The sequence below is a fragment of the Lepidochelys kempii genome, chromosome 4, assembly GCF_965140285.1.
Source record: "Lepidochelys kempii isolate rLepKem1 chromosome 4, rLepKem1.hap1, whole genome shotgun sequence".
NCBI classification, from domain to species: Eukaryota; Metazoa; Chordata; order Testudines; family Cheloniidae; genus Lepidochelys; species Lepidochelys kempii.
Genome location: NC_136383.1, coordinates 50,346,358 through 50,363,391, shown reverse-complemented (window position 1 = coordinate 50,363,391; position 17,034 = coordinate 50,346,358). Strand labels below are relative to the sequence as shown.

General features: G+C 41.7%; 1 protein-coding gene across 1 annotated transcript in view; it reads left to right on the top strand.

Moving 5' to 3' along the window:
* SETD7 (SET domain containing 7, histone lysine methyltransferase) overlaps nt 1-2,011 on the top strand; it is a 56,653-nt gene extending 54,642 nt beyond the window's left edge. Inside the window, exons 11-12 of the mRNA XM_073341168.2 lie at nt 1,060-1,120; nt 1,311-2,011. Coding sequence (XP_073197269.1) covers nt 1,060-1,120; nt 1,311-1,414 — 165 coding nt within the window. The 3' untranslated portion in view covers nt 1,415-2,011. The remainder of the gene's footprint in view (nt 1-1,059; nt 1,121-1,310) is intronic.
* The last annotated feature ends 15,023 nt before the right edge of the window (nt 2,012-17,034 follow it).

Genomic DNA, 17,034 nt, shown 5'->3' with positions numbered 1-17,034 from the left:
AGTACTTGTTTGGGATGATCTGCATAAATTATGAGTAAAATGTCATCCCAAACACATACCAGTAACACTTCTTGTGTTTTAACGTACTAGATTTAAATTTAAATACCTCGCTAAGCTTATTTGTCGGTGCGCATGTACTACAGTAGAGCCAGTCAGGGACAAAGGAGTAATTTTCAGGAAAACTGTCCCTCTTGCGTAAAAACTGCACACTTTGAAAACCTTCGACCAGCACTATAATTGACCAAGCGGATTTCATTAAGATCTGAGCTGTTTATTATAAAATCTCTCTGAATATTGCGACTCCAGTTCTCTAGCTCGCTTTCCTGATTTTTAAATTTAGTGTTGGGAAGGAGGACTGCTAGTGGATTCAATAAACAACTTGTACAAAATCACATTTTTTTCCTATTTTATCAGAATATAAATAAAAATTGACTACATCACATATCAAGAAAAGGAATTTGTATAAAGTATCAGTCTATCATATATACATGTCAGAAATGACATTTAAATCAAAAGTGGTGAATGTCACTATTTAATTCCACGTGTTAAACTATGCCCTCCTTTGGGAGAAAAGGTGATAATGAAATTTAAATCTAGTACATTAAAATTAGCCTCGTTTCAAATAAACTAGAGTAGAACCTCAGTTATGAACCCTTTGGGAACAGAGGTTATGAACACTTCAGAGTTACGAACTCTGAACAAACATTATGGTTGGCCTTTCAAAAGTTTACAGCTGAACATTGACTTAATTCAGCTTTGAAACTTTGCTATGCAGAAGAAAAATGCTGCTTTCCCTTTTTTTAGTAGTTTAACCTGGCAGTATACTGTGTAAGCTATTTTTTGTCTCCGCTGTCACCTGATTTTGTACTTTTGATTCCAGATGAGGTGCGTGGTTGACTGGTCAGTTCATAACTCTGGTGTTCGTAAATCTGAGGTTCTATTGTACATACGAATTCAAAGTTTACTTTCAAGGATAATTTCTAAACTGGATTATAAACTTGCTTAAGAACATCCATATTTGACTAGCAATGAAAAAATAAATATAAATCTCATCTCTAGGAATGGTTACAACCTGCTGAGGATCCGCAGCAGACTGTGGAACTGGTTTGCACTATGCAAAGTAAGTAACTTTCTCCTCCCTTCCAACTCCTAGATAGATCATTGGGGTTTAAGGTGATCATTCCACACAGTATCATCTACTGAATATGTATTACAAGCCAAATCCTGATAGTGACTGAAAACAAAGTAATTTGGCCCAAGCAGCCACAGTATGTTGAGATATTGTCTTTTTTCCTTTCCCCCTCACATAGGTTATGGGAACAGAATCTTTAATGCCCCAGTGCAGTTTCCAGATCAAGACTTAAATGCAGAGGAAGAACTATCCAAACCACCTCCCTATATCAGACTTGCTTGAAGAATGACTAAGAATTTTAATGCTAATACACTGGAGACCTTACCTTATATTTTGCTACCTTTTTAAAGACTTTTTTAAAAACAAAATCTGTGCACTTTTTCTTGGATTCTTTAAACACGGAATTACTGAATGCACAGAAAGTTCAACAAAGATGGCAGTGCAATTGTCTACGCACTCGTGGATGAAAAGATCTTACAGGTTCTTAAGCTGATTTAGATCTTGCACAGTTAAAATACCTCATCTCTTCTGGGATGTATGAACCAATCTTCTGCAGCATTTAGATGAGATCCATATTTTAATCTAGACAATGGAATTGTCTTGCAGCTTCAATTTATTAGTGCTAGCTTTGCGCATTCAAATATTAAATCATATTGAATGTTTTAAAATGTTTGTTAATACATCTATATTTTTCTCAAATATAACTTGTATTTTTTCTGCCTTTTAAGCAAGTTATACTAGAATGAAGGAGCCACTTATGGTTAGACATAATTTCTTATACTTCTGTAGACTGCACTGGATATTCAACCATCTTCTTCCATCTTTCTTGGGGAACAGGCTAAAATGTCTGGAATTAAAACTTGAAATGCCGCTGTCAAACAGTTTTGTGTTTTTTTAAAAAAATCTTATTTATGTTTTATCAATGGACACCTAATAAAACAGAATTTTAATTAGATTTCTGGCTTGTGCTCATCAGTGTCTTAACATGATGGGAGTTTTATTCACAACAGCCAGTCCTATTTGTGAAGTGCTACAACTTCCTGTTTAACTGTTAGCATCTCTGTGCATCTTCAGTTCTACTGGGGAGTTATGGTCCTAATTCCTTGGTTGGAGGAAAAAGGGATATTCATTTATAAGTCCTGCTTTTTTTGTATATAATGTCTGTTAAGTACATAGGACCAAGAACAAATACTAACTAAAGCTGTAGCCCAAAAAGCATGACTATAATTCCAGTGTGCTACTTTTAAAGAAAATGGATGTTAAATTCATATAAGATTTTAATGTTATAGTGGGTGAAGTGGTTTAATGCTCTAAATAATTCTATCTTAGAGAACCCAGCCTAGCTGTTGCTAGGTTAACATCATTCTCTTTCAACATGACCATCTAATCCGCATATATTTGGGGGTTTGGTACATACTCTCCTGCCCTCTACATTCACCCTGAGGTATTTCATAGTTTGTCAAACAAAAATGCACCTAATTCTGGTAATTTACAATACCATCACTAACAACTCAGTGTCTATACAAAGTGCCGGTCAATGTGTACTAATTTCTGATTGGCTAGTACTCTTGGGTGGAACACAAATTCCGATAAATGCTTTAGTCCCTAGCCCAAACCTCTTAGGCTAGCAACAGCTAAGGAGTTGGCTAGAAAAAATCACTCTGCTCTGTGGTGCTATAGGGTTAGTGCACTGGCCTTGTAACTGCAAAATTGGGTCATTAGTTGGTATTTGACAGGTCTGATCCTAGTATCAATCACTTACCTAAGTCATAATCATGTTAAGGGTTGCAGTGGCTGTCAATCTGGGTTCAATTGACCCAGGCCTGGAATAATAGTTATGAACGAGCTAGTGACATCCCTGCCCACTTCCTTCATAAAGAATGGAAGTTGAATCATTGGAGCAGAGAGAAGATTGACCTTATTACTTACCCTTTGGCTAAGAAGGCAGTCAGGTTTTGGAACCGAGTGTATTGTATAGTGGGGTAATACCATTACTGCTTTAGGGCTTTGTTGTTTAATAGCAGGGTGGACATCAATACCAAGATGCGTGATGCCTTGTGGGTCTCTATGGTGACTTTTCTAGGGGTTACTTTCTACATTAACTTCAGGAGAACGTCATTGTGATAGTTGATATTAATGTGTGGAAGGTTGGAACTTTCAACATAAGACTTGTTTCAAATGGCAATCACTCCAGCAGAACTCCAGTGTGCTCAGGAAGTTGGGACACTTAATACTTCTCAGCTGGACAATGGTTGAGAGTTGGCAGTTTTTTAAAGAGGCGTTATTAAGGGCACAAGAGCAAACTATCCTAATGTGTAGGAAAGACAGGAAGTATGGTAAGACATCACACTGGCTTAACCAGGAGAACATCAACCATCTGAAACTCAAAAAAAAAAAAAAAAAAATCCTACAAAATGTGAAAATGAAGTTAAATTATGAACATCATGAGTAGCAAAAACACAACAATGTAAGGACAAAACTGAAGAGGCCAAGGCATGAAATGAGCTTAAACTAGGTAGGGGACATAAATAGTAGTAAGAAAACATTTTACAAATACATTAGAAGCAAGAGAAAGACCAAGGACAAGGTGGGCCCATCATTCAATGAGGAGAGAAAGACGACAACAGAAAATGCAGCAATAGCTGAAGTGTTAAATGCTTTTTGTTTGTTTTCACCAAAAAGGTTAGTAGTGATGGGATGACTAAAATAGTGATCAATGTGAATGGAGTAGGATTTGAGGCTAAAATAGGACAAAACACATTAAGAATTACATCGGTTAGATGACTTCAAATCAGCAGGGTCTGGTGAAATGCATCCTAATACTTAAAGATCTCTTCAACCAGGTCCTTGAGCTGTTACCAATTACTTTTGAGAACTTTGTGGCGGACAGGAGAGATCCCACAGGATTGGAAGAGGGCAAATATAGTACCTATCTATAAAAAGGGGAATAAGGACACCCCAGGGATTATATAACAGTCATTTTAACACTGGTACCCAGAAAGAAGAGTGTAAATCAAACAATACATAAGCACCTAGAAGATAATAAGGTGATAAATAATGGCCAACATGGATTTGTCAAGAACAAATCATATCACACCAACCTAATGTCCTCCTTTGACAGGGTGACAAGCTTTGTGTTTTGGGGGGAGAAGTAGGTGTGATATATCTTGACTTTAGTAAGGTTTTTGGTACTGGCCCTCATGACATTCTCTTAAACAAACTAGAGAAATATAGCCTAGGTGAATCTACTATAAGATGGGTGCACAAATGGTTGGAAAAGCGTACTCAGAGTCATTATGAATGGTTCACAGTCAAGTTGGAAAGGCATATCAAGTGGGGACCTGTAGGGATATGTCCTGCATCAATTCTATTTAAATTCATAAATGATTTGGATAATGGTATAAAGAGTACACTTAAAGTTTGGATGATACCAAGCTGGGAGTGGTTGCAAGCACTTTGGAGGACACGATTGGAAATTCAAAATGATATTGGCAAAGTGGAGAAATGCTCAGAAATAAATAGGATGAATTTCCATAAGAACACATGCAACTATTACGCTTAGGAAGGAATAATCAATTGCACAAATATAAAATGGGAAATGACTGCCTAGGAGGGAGTACGGCGGATAGGGATCTGGGAGTTATAGTTGATCACAAAATAAATGTCAACAGTGTAATACTTTGCAGAAATAAAAAGCATACATTGTTCTGGGGTGTAGTAGCGGGAGTGTTGTAAGCAAGACATGAGAAGTAATTCTTCCACTCCAATGAGCACTGATAAAGGCTCAGCTGGAGTATTGTGTCCAGTTCTGGGCACTACACTTTGGGAAAATGCAGATTTTGGAGAGAGTCTAGAGGAGAGCAACAAAAATGACTAAAGGTCTAGAAACCATGACCTACAAGGCAAGATTGAAAAGAATTGGTTTTGTTTAGTCTGGAGAAGAGAAGTCTGAGGGAAGACATAAGTCTTCAAGTGTGTAAAAGGTTGTTATGAAGAGGAGGGTAATAAATTGTTCTTATTCACTGAGAATGGACAAAAAACAATGGACTTTAATTGAAGCAAGGGAGGTTTAGGTTAGAAATTAGGAAAAACGTCCTAACTGTAATGGTAGTTAAGCACTGGAATAAATTGCCTAGGGAGGTTGTGGAATCTCCATGACTGGAGATTAAGAACAGGTCAGATAATACATAGTCCTGCCTCAGTGTAGGGGACTGGACTAGATGACTGTCTGAGGTCTCTTCCAGTCCTACATTTCTATGATTTGCAGGCTTTAAGCAACTAAAATGCAGGTGAAAATATTTGAGTATTGACTCTAACTGGATCTGGACTATTCAGAAATCACATTTCTACCTAAGGTGGTATAATTATTTTTTTACGTTGTTTGAAGTGTATGTTTAATGGGGATATCTCAGGAGACTGGATAATAACTTTTTAATATTGGTTCAAATCCAGGCTAGAGAAGCAGTGACTGAAGGTTGCATCCAGCTGCTGGTTTATGTTAAATGGACTTGATGGTTTCAGTCTAGGTTGTAAGTGCAGCGGTATCTGCATCACTAATGCAGTAAACACTACTGCCAAACTTGCTAGTAGTTGTAGCAGAGCCAAAGGGATGAATAGGTCCAGAGAGTGAGCATAAAGGCAGATCCTCAAGATAATGATTAAGATCTATTGTTATCTCAACCACTGGAGCTTTGCATTCTTGTCTCTATTGCATTTGTTCTGTGAATAAAGACCTGAAAACTCCAAAGCTGTTACTCTAGCAGCTTTAATTGTATGAAAGTATTTTTACAAATGGGCACAGCAAACTTTAATACTTGTATGTTCAAATTTGACCTTCAATGTAATTGTCACAAGTAAATCCTAAGATTATCATAACTAATAGATCAAAGAAAAATAATGTTTTCTGATGCTTTCAGTTACAGTTTCCCCATTCTCCTGGCTTGAGTAGATCTTTTCCTCAGTAACACAGGAAAGAAACATTTAATTAAAATAAATATATATAGTTATAAAGCTACAAACAAGTTGATTTAGAAGCAACTTGAACATCTGAATCTCCTTTAAATTTTAAAAACTAGCTAGATTTTAAGTTGACTGACCCTTAAATGACTATTTGGGTCTTGGCTTTTTAATTACTTAATAGCTACCAGCAGAGAACAGAATATGATGTGTTGTGCCTTGTTCTTCAGTACAAATATTGGCAACGAGCAACTTTAACAGTAGACACAAAGCATGAAGCGTTTACTTTTATAGTCCTAGAAAGGTTATGGAAGAGCTCAAAACCATTCATCTAGTTTGTGATAAATTCCACTTATTGTTTTGTAGTCAGTATTAGCTGCTACCACAAATCCATTGAGGGAAGTGAATAAGAGTCCCTGAAAAAAATGGTGTTTAATAAACTGAGCAAGTGCATAGCCTTGATTCTCCTTTATTCTAAAATGGGATGTTTTTCTATAGAGGGAAGAGACATATTGGAAAGTCCGGACCCCAAACAAGCACTGCTTAGCTACAGCTGTCATCTCTGTTTGGAAGTTTTGAATCCCATCCAGAAGCTGCTTAACCTAATGAATGGTCAAAGGGGATCTCTGACTATAGATTTCAGAGTAGCAGTCGTGTTAGTCTGTATCCGCAAAAAGAAAAGGAGTACTTGTGGCACCTTAGAGACTAACCGATTTATTTGAGCATAAGCTTTCGTGAGCTACAGCTCACTTCATCGGATGCATTCAGTGCAATTTTTTTTTCCCACTGAATGCATCCGATGAAGTGAGCTGTAGCTCACGAAAGCTTATGCTCAAATAAATTTGTTAGTCTCTAAGGTGCCCCAAGTACACCTTTTCTTTCTGACTATAGAGTAATTCAACTAACTATGTTAAAATTAGTCTTCCAAGCAATTAAACATTGATTTGTTTCTATAATTAATACTGTTTTGGTAGAACATTAACTAACAAAGGGAAACTTAAAGGTACAGACATGCAATTGCAATACCTTGCTATAGGTAACACCTGTATATAATTTGATCAGAAATAATCACATTGAAATGGAACTGGGAACTACTCATCAAATTAATGTTATCAGAAGCAGATTCTTAGAAAAGACACGTACTGGGCTAGTGCCTCAGCTCTTGTGAATCAGTGTAGTTCCATTGGAGTGAATGGAGCTTCTCTGGTTTGCATCAGTTTGGGATCTGGCCCTCTCATTGCAGGTGGCTTTGCAGGGACTCTAAGCCTGGTTCTGGTTTACACAAAGGCTCCTTAACAATCTGCTGGTAATGTAAAGAGGGTTTAAATTGGATGTAAATTATTCTCTAACACCCTTCAAGGCATGTCCGTGTAAAAGAGAATTAGGTCCTCTCTACTTCATAAATAAAAAGGTGTAACTGATTTTCTACATCTGTTCATTGCCGGTGGGTATAATTTCAACATGGTTATTATGGTATTGCTATGGAAATCTCTCTTAACTACCCCACAGTTAGTGATGCATGACAGTGATCTCTTTCCACTAAAGCAAAGGAGAACAGCTGCAGCAGAAATCTTGCGTAAGTTTAGTACCCATTCAGTGTCACCTCCTCCTCCCCCAATTGCCTTGCACTGCACAAAATATATTCACGATTGCAGCTTCCAGTCCTATTTTGAGTAGCCTATTCTACATGCTAGTTATCCCTCCTTTCCAACAGAACTCTGACATTTCATGTTTTTCCTCCTTCCTCGCTTTCTCTGATGGGATCCTCACATACACTCCTTGCTAGAAACTCCCTTTCCTCTAGCTTCATTTGCTCCCTCTAGGCTCTTCCAAGGTAGCGGATTCCTGTGCCTCATGAACTGGCTTCCCTGGCTCCTTTGGCTATGCTGACAGACAAGGTTGTTGTACGCGAAGCCAGAAGGTACAGAAATCTTTCCCTGCCCACCTTTGGTAAGGTAGACTTCTGCCATGGTTGGCTGGGGGAGGAGGGTGTACGTTGGTTGGATATGATAGCATGGAACTTTGTCCAGTGGCTGACTGTGATTAAATGCTCATAAATTTGAACATGTAACACTTAGGGAGGGATGACCTGACTAAATGCCCTTGTGTGGTGTAGTAATTCTAAAGTCAGGCTCCTGTGCAGGCATAAACTGACCCCGATACTGAAGGTGGTAAGTTTCAGAGTAACAGCCGTGTTAGTCTGTATTCGCAAAAAGAAAAGGAGTACTTGTGGCACCTTAGAGACTAACCAATTTATTAGAGCATAAGCTTTCGTGAGCTACAGCTCACTTCATCAGATGCAGGTGGTAAATGACCAATGGGTTTATTTTTTTGTTGTTTGTGCCTCACCAGACAAAAAATATAGGCTGCTTGTTATATAGGGGTGCAGAAGTGTGCAAGTGAAAGGTAAACAAGCTCTATATTTGCATGGTTGGGCACATTTACAGGAGTGTAATAAATAAGGCCATTTAGCACCAAGGTCTCTCTTGGCCCCTGTAGTTCTGTTGCTACAATCCCCACACAAGCATGATGGCTGCTCCTTCCTACCCATAATCTGTAACACATGCAGAACTGAAAGTGGTGTCAGCTGGGCCACAAAGGCTGAGCAGAGAGAGCTGGCCCTACCGGAAAGAGGGTGGGAAAGTACAGCAGTAACCCCAGTGAGATTAACCAATTTATTTGAGCATAAGCTTTTGTGAGCTACAGCTCACTTCATGCATCCGATGAAGTGAGCTGTAGCTCACGAAAGCTTATGCTCAAATAAATTGGTTAGTCTCTAAGGTGCCACAAGTACTCCTTTTCTTTTTGCGAATACAGATTAACATGGCTGTTACTCTAAAACCCAGTGAGATTGGTAGTCTGCCCTAAGAAAGGGAGGTGGATAGCTGCCTGAACTGTCAAGGCAGCTACTGGGCTGGGTAAAGTAAGGTATTTTGTTCAGGCGGTATTTCCTAATTGTTCATTGAACTTTAGAGGGGTAGCTGATATCTTAAATGTAAGTAGATTTACGTAGCGACCTAGGCTTAGGATCCAGCCAGTCTGTCCAAAGAACAATGTACGGTGTTGGGGCTGAAGTGGCCTTATCTCGTTTATTACAATGCGCTCTCTGCACAATCAAGATTATGTTAGTGCAAAGTATGCAATGAAATCATGTGGGCTTATTCTGGTTTCCCTTTTCAGATAAATAGAAATTATTTCCTAGTCTTCCCCAGCAGCTACAATAGGAGGCCCCTTAAATATTTTGGACAGAACAAATCATCTAATTTATCTAATATGACTTCCAAAACGGGGGTTTCACCAGCACTTTGTGCATACCATCAGCTCTGCTGTGACTGTCTGTGTTTACAAGTTTCTCACACTTACAAATCTGAGATGATGCTCTTTAACCAATCTGTAGTTGCTCAAGTATTTTAATAGTCTAGGGTCACTTATTTTGTTCAATATCTTCATAAATGATCTGGAGGATGGTGTGGATTGCACTCTCAGCAAATTTGCGGATGATACTAAACTAGGAGGAGTGGTTGATACAGTGGCAGGTAGGGATAGGATACAGAGGGACCTAGACAAATTGGAGGATTGGGCCAAAAGAAGTCTGATGAGGTTCAACAAGGATAAGTGCAGGGTCCTGCACTTAGGACGGAAGAATCCCATGCACCGCTACAGACTAGGGACCGAATAGCTAGGCAGCAGTTCTGCGGAAAAGGGCCAAGGGGTGACAGTGGATGAGAAGCTAGATATGAGTCAACAGTGTGCCCTTGTTGCCAAGAAGGCCAATGGCATTTTGGGATGTATAAGTGGGGCATAGCCAGCAGATCGAGGGACATGATCGTTCCCCTCTATTCGACATTAGTGAGGCCTCAGCTGGAGTACTGTGTCCAGTTTTGGGCCCCACACTACAAGAAGGATGTGGATAAATTGGAGAGAGTCCAGCGAAGGGCAACAAAAATGATTAGGGGTCTAGAACACATGACTTATGAGGAGAGGCTGAGGGAACTGGGATTGTTTAGTCTGCAGAAGAGAAGAATGAGGGGGGATTTGATAGCTGCTTTCAACTACCTGAGAGGTGGTTCCAGAGAGGATGGTTCTAGACTATTCTCAGTGGTAGGAGAGGACAAGGAGTAATGGTCTCAAGTTGCAGTGGGGGAAGTTTAGGTTGGATATTAGGAAAAACTTTTTCACTAGGAGGGTGGTGAAACACTGGAATGCGTTACCTAGGGAGGTGGTAGAATCTCCTTCCTTAGAAGTTTTTAAGGTCAGGCCTGACAAAGCCCTGGCTGGGATGATTTAATTGGGGATTGGTCCTGCTTTGAGCAGGGGGTTGGACTAGATGACCTCCTGAGGTCCCTTCCAACCCTGATATTCTATGATTTTCTCTCTCTTCCATTTGTCATGTGAGACTTTTAAATACAGATGTTGCATAGATCAGTTTCTCCGTTAGTGCTAATATCTATTCAAAGAGTACATTCCGGGATTGCGTTCAAATGTTCAAAAATGAGATTTACTTAAAACCTAGGATTTTAAAAAAATACAGCTGGAGTTCTTTTAATTTTGCCTTTCAAGTTGTGAACGCAAGTCACAAGTTTTTCTCCACAGTTGTGCTGCCTAGAAACTTTAATTAAAAAATAATAATAATAAAAGTCCTGTCCTCCTCCCTTGCCTCCAGGAGCTGGAACTTTATGAAAAGCACCAAGAATTGCAACACTCCTGATAAAAGGGTGGGATTTGGCAATAGTGATTTGAAAATAGTGCTGTAGGTAGCCTGACTGTGCTATTGCAACACCCACACTAACACTTCATAGCAACAGTGAGAATGAATAATCTAAAGGTGGGAAACAAGGAAACATTTGCCCGGTTGTGGGGCTATTTCTTGCAGCTGAGTGTTCAGCCATGACAGTCTAGAAACCTTTGCTGTCTCCAATTTCTGAGAGGGTTGACTGAGTGTGTGGTAGTAGAGAGAAGGAAAAGCTATTGTATGTAAAATACTGTGTTCTCCTTTCCTGGACCGTTCAAAGTAAACACAGAGGCTGCACTATGAAAGACAGCAGAAAAGGATCACAGGCTATGGCTGGATGGTTCTTGGTTTCTTTATACAGACACTCTTGAAAGCAGCCATGCTGCTTTTCCTGCTTGTGCATCTAGGTTACGGTGTAGAGTAGAAATTGCCTTTGTTTGATAGCGTTCCCTGTTTGCTTACAGAACTGTTTAAATTCACTTACCAAAACCAAAAACAGCCAACGTTGTGAAGGTGGAATTTAGGTTGCTACCTCGCACCAGTGCTGCCTTTATTCCCCCTTCTGGAAGGTGAGATGACCACAACTGAAATGATAGAAAACAAGGAGAGGCTGAGCTAATGTGTCTCTTGCTCTTTACACAACATCTGTAGTATAGAGGAACCACTGAGGCCTGGTGGGCTTTAAATAACAGTGTATACTAAAGACGTATACAACTGGCAATTCCTAGCAGTGCATATACACTGCTGCTATGAGAGGACTCTGGGGGGTGCTAAAAGACAGATTACAGTGAAGGCCACTGGAGCGCGCTCACAACCTAGTTAGAGGGATGCTTCCCAATTTCCATATGCTATATTCTGCATGCCTTGATTAAAATGTTAGTTACAAGAGAAACAAAATACAAATTTATAGAAACCATACAATGAGCAGCTAGGGTGCTATTTCACCTGCACTGCAACCGCATAACTTTAACTCTGTCCCTGTGGGGTGCTCGTGTAACCTGCTTTGTCTGGGATGCTATAGCAGAAGGAGCCTAGCTGTCTTCGGCAGCTCACAATGAACCGAGCATGCTGGGTGGACCGAGGCAGAGAAAAACAGGCTGTTGGAGATCTGAGATCTCCTATAGCTGAGTGTATATGCCTGTTAACCTTGACTTTAAGAGAGGGGATCTCACCAGTGTCCTTACTTGCTGGTCTGTGAAGGATGCTGTTTGAGACAACTACAAACTTCTTGGATTTGGAAGGGTTGAAAACTGCACTTGTTATAAACAGTCCCAAAGACTGAGGAGCAGTGGGGACACTGGGAACAGAGAGAGTGAGTGTTTTGATTACGTTCTATTGAGTAATTATTGAAATAATTGAAAGTTTTTCTTTCCTTTTACATTACACCCTGTTAGGGTTCCTTCCCCACTCTGAACTCTAGGGTACAGATGTGGGGACCTGCATGAAAGACCCCCTAAGCTTATTCTTACCAGCTTAGGTTAAAAACTTCTCCAAGGTACAAACTTTGCCTTGGCCTTGAACTGTATGCTGCCACCACCAAGCGTTTTAAACAAAGAACAGGGAAAGAGACCACTTGGAGACGTCTTTCCCCAAAATATCCCCCCCAAGCCCTACACCCCCTTTCCCTTGGATCTTAAGAACAATGAAAAATCAATCAGTTTCTGAAAAGAAGAATTTTAATTAAAGAAAAGGTAAAAGAATCACCTCTGTAAAATCAGGCTGGAAAATACTTTACAGATTCAGATTCAAAACACAGAGGATCCCCCTCTGGGCAACACCTTAAAGTTACAGAAAACAGGAATAAACCTCCCTGTTAACACAGGGAAAATTCACATAAAACAAAAGATAAACTAATCCACCTTGCCTGGCTTACCTATACTGGTTGCAATATTGGAGACTTGGATTAGGATGGGTTGGGGAAGATGGATTTCTCGTCTGGCCTCTCTCAGTCCCAAGAGAGAACAACCACGTAAACGAAGAGCACAAACAAAAGCCTTCCCCCTCCCCGCCCCCAAGATTTGAAAGTATCTTGTCCCCTTATTGGTCCTTTGGGTCAGGTGCCAGTCAGGTTAGCTGAGCTTCTTAACCCTTTACAGGTAACAGGATGTTGCCTCTGGCCAGGAGGGATTTTATAGCACTGTATACAGAAAGGTGGTTACCCTTCCCTTTATATTTATGACACCCCCTATTAGTAATAAGGAAGTTATTTCGTTCAACAGTCTCATTAACAAGAGGATTACATAGATGCAGCATAAAAGCAGTCCAGATATTGTTTGAACCTAGTGGGGTTGCATCACTGTTATACCAGCACTTTATGCATCATTCTTTTAAATGTGGAGAATATTTGCCTAAACTGCAGGGACCAGATTTTAGGAAATTCTCCAATATGTTGTTTAATTGAGATTTGTGCAGCTGGGAAAAGCAAGGAAAAGATGTCAAATGTGATTACTGGAAACTAGCAGCAATTACTCTCCATATTCATGGTGCTTCACAAGCTGCATTGATGATTCTATTTATCCTCTGACAAGGAGTCCTGATTTGGATTTAGAGTGCAAACAGAGAAAATGGCATTTTTTCTGAAGGGGAAGTGAGACTTTAGATTTGCTTCTCACACTAATTCCCTTTTTTACCCACTGAGCAGCAAAAATGAGCTTTGATATATCTAAAAATCAGGTCCATTCTGAGCATTCCAGTCCCTATTGCTGTCTTAAAGGGGTAGAGTTAAGGGTAGGCGGCTATCTTTTGTGTTAAGCACCACCACAGCTCTGCATGTCCTGGTTTTCATGACATTTGGTGTGTTTGTGCGTGTGTTTTGTTTTTGTTAACACTAACATTAGTTCTGGGGATATGCAGTAGATCTTAGCTCAGTTTTACCTTTCCCCGCCCTTAATGTTTGAGTTTTGATTTTGAAAGCCCATCCTTTCAGAAGGGTATGGGGAACAGACTACGCTGTTGGGCAGTCATGTTAACTTCACCATAAAGAAGTGTGTGCATGTGAACGTGCTCGGTTTCTTGGGCTAGGAGGAAGGTGGTGGCTGACTCACCTGTCTTACAGGCTGAAGAAGACCCTTGTGGACAGGTGAAGCAGCACAGTGTGAGAATTCCAAGGTCTGGGGAACATGGCAGAGGCCATCAACTTCTGTGGAGCTGAGGAGATGCGGAGCCGAGAAGTGAGGCAGCCTTCGGCTCTGACAGAATTCCTGCTTCACCAGAAGTTGAACTCCTTTTCAGCAAACGAAGGGAACTTTGTCAGCAGCAGGGGCTGCCTCACTCTTCAGATCTGAGTCTTCCCAACAGTTCGCTGGATCTTCAGAACCCATGCAACTCCATGATTCACAGTCCAGCAGCCCTACACCCCTGCCCTTGATTACCTGGCCATCTGTCACTCACGATGCGTAGAGATTGCATCCTTGCTCTACCTTCACCTCAGCTGCCCTTGCCCTCACAAATTTCCTCCTAAGCTCTACTCTGTCCCCAACTGCCCCTGTACTCTTCCTTTCACCTCAGTGACAAACCCATATCTCCCCCATGCCAACCCATCCCAGGGGCAGGGAGAGGAGACCAGCACAATCAGCCTGAGCCACCAAAGGCAGGAAGTTTGGGGAGCAGCAGCAGGAAGGAGGAGTGACCCTGGATATAAAGGCATGGCAGCTGTCAATAACAGGAGAAGACTATAACAAACTTGTGGGGCACAGATGAGCCTGGGACCTAGGGCCTCATGGGAGCTCCTCGGCACTCCTGCAACCCAAATAATAAAGGACAATTCCTTCCATGCATTGTAACTGCTGTTATTTGGGATAGGGGTGCACACAAAGGGCAGCTATGTGTAAACGGCAAAGCCAGAGAGCTCTGCTTTAGCAGTAGTCAGCGGAGTGGCAGTCAGGTCCTCAGGGCTATATAAGGGCAGCATCACCTTGCCCTTCCTCAGTTTCTTCACACCCCAATGTTGGAATCAAAGGGTCGGATGTGGAATACACACGTGCACTCAAACAACAACAGTTACAATACAGACAAGGAGACATCTTTGCTTGGACTGGTTCCAGATGTGCATTTCAGTCAGCTGACTCACAAGCAGTTCTAGTAGGCGGTGGAGCTCAGCCTCCACTTGTACAGCGTCTGCAGAATGCACTTCCCAAAGTTTGACTCAGCTTGAGCTGCTTTGGCAGTAATGATATTTGGTGAAAGTCTGCACAGAAGACAACAGAGCAGCGCTGGACATATTCACTATTCAAAGAACATGGAGACATGCAATTGGTGTTGCTTTTGCTGCCTTGAATGAGACTATAAATATTGGGGGGAGGGGGGGGGGTCATCAAATTGGTCAATAATTTGGAGGCTGCTTCAGTCAACCAGGGTGAACAAGAAGGCAGTGGGGGGGGCCTCCAACTTATGCCTCACTGCATGAGCCCGTGTGGCCCCCCCTCTCCCCACAGGCTTCCTATGCACCCTGATTGAGCGTGACAGCTTCCAAATTATGTCTCTTTGACCCCTGCATGATCCCCCAGCACACCAAGCCTCACTGTGCCTGACCTCACGTGACCCCCAACAGGCTTGTTGACACGGTCGCTCTCCAAATTATGTGTCATTGACTCCCTGCATTACCCCCAGCACTCTGAGCCTTGCTGTGCCTGACCTCATGTGACCCCCCCCCCCACTAGGCTTGTTATTCATCCTCATGAACCCTGTATGACCACGCCCTCCCTCCTCCCGGCCCAGCATGTCAAGGGCTTTGCTGTGAATGACCTTGTGTGACACCCCCCCACCCCCACAGGCTAGCTATTCACCCTGATTGACCAAGACTTTCTCCAAATTATGCCTCATTGATCCCCTTGTACAACCCCCCCAGCTCTTCAAGTCCTGCTCTTCATGACACCTAGTCGATTGACTAATTGACACTGACTGCCTCCAGATTACACCTCATTGACCCCTGGATGACCACCAAGCACTTGAAGACTTGCACTCCATATCCTTGTGTAACCCCTCTACCTTGCTATTCACTCTGATTGACCATGACGTCCTCTGAAACCTGTCCCCCAAACTATACCTCATTGACCCTTGCATAAACCCCAGCACTTCTACACTTGCTATCACCCTGCGTGACCCCACTATTTACCCTAATTCACTCAAATTGCCTTCACATTTTCCCACATTGACCTTTGTATGACCCCTCTCCACCTTCCACTCATTCACACTGTGTGACGCCACCTTGTTGATTGTGACCGTCCTTGATCTTGCATGACCCCAAATGCCTCCAAGTTTTTCTTAATTGATTCCTGCGGGGAACCCCACCCCCACCCCAGCCTTGATGTTATCCTGGCTGACCCCCAGAATTGATTTTTCCCATGCTCAATGATCCATGTATGACCCCCCCCCACATGATGTCAAATATAAGAGGTACTGCAAAATGGCCTGAACACAAGCTGAGGTGTAATATCCCCTTAGATAATGATCAAACTGAAAACATGGAGGGCCAGATGGCCTCGTGGTTAGAGTGCCTGGCTCCCGGTCCCCTGCTTGGTTGTCAGGCATCAGTCTTTAAGGGCAGGGAGGTAGGGAAATCCAGACCCTCCCTGTCTGATGGGTCCCTTGTTTTCATCATTCCTGAACAGGCGCAGCCCTCCTAGTAGGGAGTCTAAATTTGAACCAGTCTTGTTCATTTTGGTGCCTGGCCCGTCTAGTCCACTTAGTTGGGGGGGGCCTGCTTCCCATAGGGTCTTTCTTGTGGGTCTTGAGTAGCACCTTGTCATAGTCTGAGGCTCCTTCAGGGAGGTGGCCACAGTTTGGGGAGGCTGTGACATTGCCCCCCATAATGCTTTATAGAACTATGCTTATGAATGTAAATATGATATAACTGGCATAAGTTTTATGCTACATATGCCATGTAACCATGTCTTTGCAAAGGTTATGATCTACTGAATGGATTCATCCTATTTGTATGCATGTATCATTTTTATATCCAAAGTTATGAGCATTGGCTCTGTGCTTGTAGTTAAAGTGTTTGCTGTAGGACAAGACAGATAAGACAAATTTGGTCACTAAAGTGTGAAGGGGTTATTCAAGTAATTGGGCATATTTAACTAACATTGGACACTGAAAGATGCCAATCCACATCTGAGCTTTCCTTGGACCGGTCAAACTAATATGTAAACAATGATAGCGGCCTATAAAGAACTGGGTCATGCATGGACATGTGACGCCAAAACTCCATCTTGTA